The 10,381-nt window shown below is 30.6% G+C and overlaps 1 protein-coding gene across 2 annotated transcripts; it reads right to left on the bottom strand.

Annotated features, from left to right (window-relative positions):
* Positions 1 to 8,608: 8,608 nt before the first annotated feature.
* LOC111612933 lies at positions 8,609 to 10,135 on the bottom strand. 2 transcript variants are annotated; one of them, XM_023354223.1, is made up of 3 exons: positions 10,000 to 10,113; positions 9,869 to 9,899; positions 8,609 to 9,725 (listed from the first exon to the last, which is right to left on the bottom strand). In XM_023354223.1, the coding sequence occupies exon 3, from the start codon at positions 9,704 to 9,706 to the stop codon at positions 8,678 to 8,680; it is 1,029 nt and encodes a 342-aa protein (XP_023209991.1). In that variant the 5' UTR covers positions 9,707 to 9,725; positions 9,869 to 9,899; positions 10,000 to 10,113; the 3' UTR covers positions 8,609 to 8,677. The 2 variants fall into 2 exon arrangements, with proteins under 2 accessions (XP_023209991.1, XP_023209990.1); XM_023354222.1 differs by having other exon boundaries at positions 9,869 to 10,135.
* Positions 10,136 to 10,381: the final 246 nt, after the last annotated feature.

Genomic DNA, 10,381 nt, shown 5'->3' with positions numbered 1-10,381 from the left:
TCTACAGAAGTCGTCATCCGAGGATTAAAACCGTGATCCAGGATTCAAACCGTGCCCAGGATTAAAACCGCAACCCAGGATAAAACCCGTGCATCAAAATTCCGAAATAACACCGTGACAGAAGTAACACCGTGTCTCCTTAAGAATCTCACCCCACTTCCGTGCTTCCACACCTCCGAGATCCAATTAACGGACAAGAACTAGTGGAAAGACCATTTCAGAGGAGTCAAGAGTGTCATCATACTACAGATCTGCGACCTAGGAAAAAGAAAGGTATTTATCAACCCGCAATTCAGTTGTAAACTCTCTCTCTCGAACGGAATAGTATAATTAAGTCCGCTAATATGCCGATATCTGTATTTTCTTTGTTTATTATTAAAATTGATTTTTTGTTAGAACATATGGAGTCCGAGTGAGTCACTTCCTCGTCTCTCTCCTCACCTCTACTCCGAATCCAAGCGCTCACACGCTACCGCTCACGAATCTTTAGACGTAACGTCGCGATTTCCGAGTCCCCCAGAGACTCGGTGGTGTCAGATTCAGGTCTCCTGACAGGGCGCCAAAGAGGTGCCGACCCTACGGTCACACTTCTACGTGCAAATTTCTTCTTTCTAATACGTGAAAGAAACATAAAACTGTCTGAATTGGTAAATTTGAAAATTTTTTTTAACTTTTATTTATTTTATTATCGCTGAACATCTTTTTAATGTTTGTCGAAACAATTATCAATATACACTATAATAATACGATTAATGAGATATGGCAACCTTTCTATTTTACTCATATATTAATGTTTTATATTAGTAAATAAAGTGAAATTTTCATCTAACATCTTTTTACAAGGAGCATTTCGTGTTTTTCCAAGTTCAATAAGTGAAGACAGCAATGAGTAGATAGCACTGATTACCTTACAGAAAAACAGAAATAAAATTAGAATAAGTTAGTAAGAATACCATTTAATCATTTACTAATACAGTACAATAAAACGCTACGTACTCTAATTACGAAATTCTTTTTGATGTAGAATAGTCCCCCAACAGATATACCGATTGGAGTTTTCCCAAATCTCTTCATAAAATTAAGGATCTAAAAAATAACATGACTGTAAACACAATCACTAAATAAAACAAAGAAAGAGAACAAAAAAGAATACCTTCAAATTATAAGCAACACCGAGTTGTACTGACGACAAGATATTGCATTCGTTAAAATTACTATAAATCTGAAATTAAACAATTTTCAAAATTATTCTATATACAGTTTCCTATAAGTCTGAAACCATAGAAGTTATGTTCATCATTGTGTAATATTATACAAGTAAAAACATGGTACCAAGTGAAAAGAGAAATTGAAATCATTTTGATTGTGGGAACCCGCAGCTCTCGTGAAGTTGCCGAAGAGTTTAACAGTCTTCACCAAGTTCGCTGTATATTACATATGAGAACACTGGATGCCATTTTTTTAAACGTTTCGTATTGTTTTATCCGTATAAGACATATGGGCGATCTGCTAAAAAGAAACGCTTCCGGGAGTATTTTTATCAAGAAACTGCCCTAATTTAGTTTACTAACATAAAATAACTCAGAAAACTTTACGTGGCCAGCCAGTTGAAAAGGCGCGAACACATGATCAATGTTAAGTGCTTGTCTTTTACTCTGCCACTAATAAACTATAAACTCTTCGAAGACTTCACGCTGACTGCGGGTCTCCGCGCATATAAATAAATTGAATTACTTCCTCCTTAGTGACACATTCTCCATGTAAAATAATAAAGATCGACTTAAATTCTATGGATCTAGACTTATAACACATTCTGTATGTAGGTTACATGTTTTAAATTAATAAAAAATTTAAATATATTAAAATTTGAAATGAACTAACCACAGAACAAACTCTGGATAATGCATACGACACCAAAACACATCCCAGCAGAAGAATGAGTGAAAACATTGAACATAACATTCTAAAAACCGGATTTATATCGAAGAAAATCGCAATCGATGTAGTAAAACACGTATAATATATAAAGAAACCGTAACACACCGGATACAGGACCTCTGTGCTCGAATTTAACTCTTGAATATATTTCCATATTTCCGAATGGTTTTGCATGACAATTTCAAAACGGTGAACGTTTCTTGTGTCTTCAGTGATTGTCATTAGTGCGTAGTTTTCTCTGTTAAATAAAGCCATTAGCAAAATATACAGAATAATGTTAATGAGAATGAATGTAACGTAAAACGTAATGTGGTATATAATCAGCAATGTGAAGTCTAAATGACAAACAATGATTTCGAATGTGGATGAATTTGAAAAACATGGAAAAAGAAACAAGTCGATATACAGCAATTCGCCAATTATCAAAGTGGCGTTTATAATAAATATTATTATACAAAAAGTGATAACTTTATATGTAAAATTACTGTTTTCATGTATGACAAAATACGGGCATGGGAATTTTTTACGTTTGAAGAAGCTGAACAGAAAACAAACGAAGATAAGATTTACCAATAATAAAGACATAACAGACATTTCTTGCTTTGGAAATAAGTTTCTACTTTGTTTACAGTAAACATCGGTATCAATTATTATTAAAAACATAAGGAATGAATTAAAATAAAAAAAAATGCTTCAACCATATTCTGATAGAAAGTGTAAAATTTCTTGATTAATTTGACTTCAATAAGACACTCGCTGTGAACGAAGCTAATTCCAGTTAGTTGAGAAATAGTTTCGACAAAAGAAATAAATTCCATCTCAGTGATGTTTAATTAATGAGGTTTCAGATCTATTCACGTCAATGATATACAGCGGCGACCGTATAATGTGACACGTGCCTCTCTTTTGTCTTTGTTGCCCTTTTCCTAATCACCAAACAATAGAAATTTTGTGACTTCTTGCCTATTTTTCAAATATAGAAAAAACCAAAATACTATTTTTCTTTTCAAGGCCAAGTTAGTTCGGTATGCAATTAGAACCACCTTGTGGGAGTGCTGATCTAACGATGAATCATAGAGTTTAAAGCTCCTTGTGTGATGACGATGCTGTTTTTTTTTACAGCTTGTGCCTCTTTTTTATACTGTGGGCAACGCTGGTAATATATATCTGTAGAAAAAATTGCAACTAAAGTCATATACACTATGAGAGAACGAGTGGGAACAAGTGTTAGTTTGTCGTGGATTCGTGCCTGTCCAATCGGTGGCAGGTGTTGGGTTTTGCTTACTGAAAATAATTCCAGAACGTACTTATTTGGTATATCGCCTATGTGTTGGCGTTTCCTTCTTCTTTAATCTAATTTTAATTGTATAAATTAAAAATTAATTCCTAAAATCATTTATTCCTTCAATTTATAATAGATCGCAACAGTGTTATAATTATCTCGACAGTACCTGTACTGTTTTGCACTCATTCTCAACTGCTACTCATTGTATACTTCCGATATCATTATCGATTTTATAATAAAAGCTTAATATCATTTTCTAAATTTAGATCTAATCGATGTAATATAATGTAATGAAGCTTGCTTCTTCGTTAATTGCACGTGGAGTAATATTTTATCTCACTAAGTTAATTGAAAATTAGAAGAAATTTATTTAAAATAAAGACGGCGATTATTAATTTTTTATAGAAATTTATGAAATTTTCTGAAACTCATCAAATATTATATAATTATCTTTAACCTTTTAATTACTGTTTGTTTTAAATTTACATATTACTAAAGTTTTATGCTAACGTACATTACGGCATTACTTTTTTAGTACCTCTTACGTACAATAGTTATTGTATACGCTTCTTTTAAATATTTAAATATAAATATTTTGTTATAAAAAGTTAATTTTATATAAGCATTATTTATTGTGATATTGTCATAATGCAGGGCTGCAATTTTAAATTTATTTAATTTAAAATACAGTGTATGCTCTTTACCTCAAATTAGTAGTGGCTTGCCCTTTTTTTAACAATAGGATCGTGCAGGTCATATATCACCTTTCAAGAGGAAAGTTTTGAATTTGAAATAATGTGCATTGGACGTTGGTATATAGTTTATCGTGCCCCAACGGTTTCCATATCTGCTTTTGTCTTCCATCTATTTAATTCTAGGCCCTATTCTGGAAATTAAGCAAAAACATGAGGACGGACGACAATGGGAATTTATAAGTTATTCAAATTGAGCCCAATTATATTTAAAAAGCCATGAGAAAATAACAAGTTGGCAGAGAGGTATTCCTTTGTAAAAAAAAATTTCGGTTATAGGCCTATATTATTGTAACGTGTAGTTCGTTACAAAATAATCGTGTAAAGAAATTTATGAATGAAACATTAGGTACTTTCTTTGCAGAAACTTTTACTATCATACGAAATAATTAATTTTTATTAATACATTCTGCATAAAAACTTCTCAAGATTTCTTACAATAATTTGCATAGTAAACTGTACGCAAGTATTTAAATATTTAAAAGAAAATAGAAACAATAAGACAAATTTCTCATTATTTTACTTCCTTGCAAATATTATGATTAATGAATTAATTGTGCTGACATTTGAAAAAATTGTAGACCTATAAATTCTCACTATCGTTCGTCTGTCCGTTTATCATTCTGTCTTTCTATCCTTATTCTAGAGAACTGAGTTAAATAGATGAAAGATGAGTCCCGATAGGCCGATAGGGATTAGTACGCCTTTATATATGAACTTCCGACGCAAACCGGATATGACGTTATTTCCAATTCAAAAATTTTCTCCCGATGATAACCGGCACGACTATTCTTAAAAGAAAAGTATGATGACCAGGTGCAAGTCGTTACTAATTGGTGGCGTCAACTGTTATTAAATTTTATTAAACTGTTTATATGTTTTTATCTATTAAAAAACATCAGGGCTTTATTTTCAGAGTAAAGATGAGCTACTTGTGTGTGTGTGTGTAATTGCCACTTTTAAAATTATTTTCGGTTTTCTACGTTTTGTAGCTAAATAATATAATTAAATTAAGTGTAGCATTGTAATTTGCGCATGATAAACATATTCGTCTATCTCATTTTATATCTATAAATATAAGAAGTTAAGCGGCGAAGCCATTTTTCTGACGAGATTATGTCTCGGAAAGCACGATAAATACGTGCGTAAATCTTGCACTCGCGCCTGTTTGTAGAAACAATCTCAGCATTTCGTATTTTCTTTTGACACGGTTTTCAATCTCTTGACTATCTACAAGTCTGATTTATTTTCTGTTCGCATGATTTGGGCACCAAACACTCCGTGCCAAATTGCAACTCCTGTCATGAACTCCTTCATACCTCTAAGGTGTACAGCCGTTGTCAGCAGCGCGATTGTTAAGACGAGACAGAGACATACTCTCGTCAAAAATCAATTTATGTTGGATTGTGTAGTAGTTGATTATATTCGAATGTAAACTACGTTTTTCAAACTTAAATAAGAATGTTACTGTTACGTATGTCACATGTTTAATAAAAATATATTCACGACTAAATAGAATTATGTTTATCGGTAAAAGCAATTCGTAAAAAATGGAAACAAATAACAGATTTTAGATGAATATCTTTCTAGGTGTTTAGAATTCTCTGTCAAAAGAAACATTAGATAAATCTCGATTATATTTCGTTGATATACTGGTATTAGTTTACAATTTTGATTTTCGTTAAAAAACTACCTCAAATTTCATTATTGGAGGTGAAATTTGGCGCTGCCATGTTTTAAGTTATTCAATTACATACATTTACTGACATATTTCGAGTATAAAAAATGTCGCGAAATATCATTTATAAATTTTAATAGTTGAAGGTATTCACTTGTTACCTAACTAATTCGGATTGACATTGCCTACGATTGAATGACTAAAATGCTAAAACTTACGTTGAAAATATCATCAAATCAACGAGTTTTTCTTACATAAACAAAGAATGGTAATAGAAAATAAAAGAAAATAGGAAAAAATATAATAAAATTATTTATTTATAAGAAAGTTCTGTCATTTTACCGTAACGCAACGTCGTTCATTAATGCCACATGCAAAACAATAACATTGTTATTTTATGAATCGTTTTTTGAAATATTTTACAAACATATAGTTTATTTTATTCTGGTCATTAATTTTTATTTAATTTCTGCAATTTTTTCTATTGAAACTCTACCTACACTTATAAATACTTAATACGCATTTTTTTAATTCATATTTTTATTTAAAAAATAAGAACTGAGACGAGTCTTTCCGGTATATTAAATTATTTGTATCTGGTATATTAAACTATTTGTGGACACCACTGATAATTGGAAGGCTTTAGAAATATTTAATTAAAACATATTGTATGTTGATTTGCATATACAAATGGTTTAATATACCAGAAAGACTCCGTTCTCACACTTTTAGTAAAAAGAATTTTAAAAAATGTGTATTAAGTATTTATGTGTGTAGGTAGAGTTTCAATAGTTCGTGCCTGAACAATGGGCTAGCCACCATGCAGTGTTTTAGATTTTCTTCGTGTGTCTCTCACCTAAACAGAATCCACTTTTCACAAAGGAAGTCCTGCTATAAATTACACCAATGGTAGATCATCCATGTGTTTTGTTGCCTTACTCCATCAATCCACTGACACAATTCTTAATGCAGACATTTTAATCTTTTGTGAATAAAGTTACATTTTACCTTTGTATATATGGAAACTTTTGGGAGACTCTGTAGATTGAATTTGATTCTATATTTACCATTTCTCATAATTCACGCAAAACGTCGACGACTGCTAAAATACGATTTTTATCAAATTCCTAACAACTAACATTCTTTGTTATACCAAGTTTAATAAGTGAAAACACAGCAATGAGTAAATAATACTTATTTATCATTTGTAAAATAGTATATTATATATATATATATATCTGATATAGAAATTTCAGTAACCATTGAAACTATTTTGTGTTTATGAAAAATTTCGAAATGAGTGAATTTATTTACTTTAATTACAGTGTTCTTCTTGATATTAAATAGTCCTCCAATGGATATAAGAATTAGAGTTCTTTCGAATCTCTTCATAAAATTTAAGATCTGAAAAATAATATAACTTAAATACCATTATTAATTTACAAGAAGTAAATGAAATTAAATACTTCCAATTTGTATTTAAGACGAAATGAGACAGATGACAAGTTATTGCATCTATTGAAATCGCTATAAATCTGAATACAAGAGAAGAACACAATTCGTAAAATTATAAACAAAACTCCGAAAAATATAAAAACTTCATAAAAACAACTACAAACACAACTAAGTCTTGAAACCTCACAAGAAATCAAAATACAGGAAAAAAACGTAGTGAATGAGAATATCGAAACTATGACACGAAATATAAGATTTGTGTGAAACAAAATCGCAATTGATGGGAGGAAACATGTATAATAAATAAGACATGCATAACAGATCGGTTAAACAAGCTCTGTACTCGAATGTAATTCTTGAATATACTCCCACATTTCCCAACGTCTCTGAATGACTTTTTCAATATCACGAAAGTTTCTTTTTTCTTCAATAACTCAAATTATCAAAGAGTTTAATTTCTCAAAAGAAGTTATTATCAAAGCAAACAGAATAATGCTAACGAGATAAAAGTACAATAAAATGCAATACGGCATATAATATACAACACAGAATTTACGTGAAAAAATGATTTTAAACTTTGGTGAAGTTGAGAAACAGGGATAAAGAAAGAAATCGACGTATAACAGTTCAATACTTATTACAGTGTTACATATTACGAACACTGTCAATTATAAATTAAATATTGCGTTTGAGTGTTGGTGTTGTTCACAAATGAAAATATCCAGGTTCAAAAAATTTCTTTGCTTGAAAGAATTAAGCACTAGGAAATGAACATTGTGTTCATAATTAATAGCATCAAAATATTTATTTCTTTTGCTGAAAACAATTTTAAATATTGTTTGCAGACGAATTCAATTTCAAGTGTTTCCAATATCACAAGAAATGCATTAAAATAAAGAAAAACTTTTACCATTTTCTAGTAGAAGTTGTAAAATTTATTTGTTTTGATTTTATAAGAATTGCAACTCAATTGTTTCATTTCTTTTATTCTTTCAAAAACTATTTCATATATAATTTAGAATAAGAGAACTTTGCTTTAAATTATGAAGTTTTTAAGGTTGCTTTAAACGTACGTGTATTTTTCTATTTAGTTGTAAAAGAAATATCATTATTTACACTTATACATTTTGAAGAGAATATATCGCGCGTTATGAATGAACTTATAATAATTGCTTCCAAATGCAGACAATCATCAAGTCACGGTAAAAATCTGTTTTTCTTGACTTAATATATAATTAATACTTGTTATTTAGCGCGTTTTAATTCAAATTCTAGAGCAGTGATACACAAATTTTAACCCCCGGGCTGAATTCGAACCACCCACAGTTCCGAAGCCTATCACGACACTTATAAACGATAGAAATAGTCCCACTTTTTGTATATGCAAAATATACAAAGTATTTGTTGACAACCCACTTACGACACATGCATTTTGGCCAAACTTTGATTAAACACCACTGTCCTTCTGAGTAGATAATAATAAAAACAACCGATCCGATGAAAGTATTTAATAAAATTTTATTTTAATTTTCGTTTTTGTTAAAATTTTGTGAATGCAGTTTACAATTTTTAGAAGTAAAGAACAACTTCAAGGTAGTAATTATTAAAAGGTTCGATGTTTTCTGGTTGAATGTCGCTATTGTTTGTGATGTAGAAATAACTGAAAGGCTGTGTAATATGTACGTTATTAGGGTATAAAAATTCGAGTTCTAGATAACTAGTTGAATTCTTTGTTAGAAATATCGGTTCTGGTAAACTGACGTTTCCGTGAGAGCTACAGTCCAAAGTTGTAGAAAAAATGTTATTTTGCTGTGATATCGAATGGCCAATTAGTTTTACTCTTTTTCTTTCTGGATAATCAAATGTTATTGGAAGCGTGAAATTTGTAATATAACAATCTTCTCTCACAAATATTTCGCATTTGAACCGGGTGTTTACATCGATTTTAATTGTGGTTTCTAATTCTTTGAGAAGATTAAGCTGGTTTTGATACGTAAACAACGCATCATACATTTTTTTATTTCTTGCGTTTATATATGGGCAAAAGTACTCTGGGTAGTTGTAGAAAGTGTGATTCTGGAGACAACTTCGAATAGAATTTACTTCCATTTCTGTCAAGACGTGTTTAGTGAAAACATAAGTCTCTGCCTCATCTATTGTCATGGCACGAAACCTAATTTTCGAAAGAAACGGTCGCATTTCTGTACGAATTTTTTCTTCCAATTCTCTATTTTTTAAGTCAGGAAACTCTCTCGTAACTCTATTTTTCACCCAACTATAAGAGGCTTCAAACAGTCTTACTTCATTTAATGAATCATATATAGGACGCGAGAGGAATCTCATAACTGTTGTTTCTTTGGATTGCAAGAAATCTTGAGTATGAAATATTTCATCCGAATGGCGATCGAAAAATATCCAGCATTCGTATTGTAAAAGTCTGTCGTTCTGTTCACACGCAAAATCATGGATTGAACATACATATTGAAGACTTATTTTTGACCTGATGTAATTTGTACAAACTTCCTTAAGATCGAACATATCGTAGACATTGCTAAACCGATACGTTTCCATCGCAACTGCTACCGACGCAAATGACATGTCTTTCCATGATAAAAAGCTGTAGTAAATAAAATATAGAGTTTAAAAATATAATAAAATACCCACATTATAAGTTTCACCGCACTAATTCAGTATTATCTAAAAATACATAATGAACGAATAAAAATACGTAATTAATCGATTGATAAATAAAAAACATACCTTTTTAATGCTAATAATACGTGGCTTGAGGCTGGTAAATATATAACAAAAGGTTTTAGGAGAGGATCGATTAAAAAATTTCTCATAAATACGTATGAAGAATTTCTGAATGTATACAAAGGTACACGTACTTGATCTCCCTCTATATTTTTGAGAAACACATAATCATCTTCCGTAGTGGAAGTTGGCATTTTCCGCGATTTATAACAAAGTTCTAATTTGTTCGGTTGCAATTTTGACTTATATATTAATTTTATTGTTAAATTAATAATAATTGTTGTTGTTGTATTATTTATTAGTATTTTAATTTATTATTGTTATTAGATATGTTACGGACCAAGTGATTAATACTGGCATTATAAATAATAACAAGCAAAATTTCAGGTGTTTTGAGATAATTTATCAGATTGACCGATCATTATGAATACTGCTACCACCTCGTCGGAAAAAGTGATTATAATAAATTTAGAAGCCAATCAGCTCTTGCATCTCAGTTCCGCGAGTGTATTGCAT

The sequence above is a fragment of the Centruroides sculpturatus genome, unplaced genomic scaffold (assembly GCF_000671375.1).
Source record: "Centruroides sculpturatus isolate CEXI.00-Female unplaced genomic scaffold, Cexi_2.0 scaffold1844, whole genome shotgun sequence".
Classification (NCBI taxonomy): Eukaryota; Metazoa; Arthropoda; class Arachnida; order Scorpiones; family Buthidae; genus Centruroides; species Centruroides sculpturatus.
Note: the sequence above shows the minus strand (reverse complement) of the source record. Positions and strands in the feature narration are given on the sequence as shown.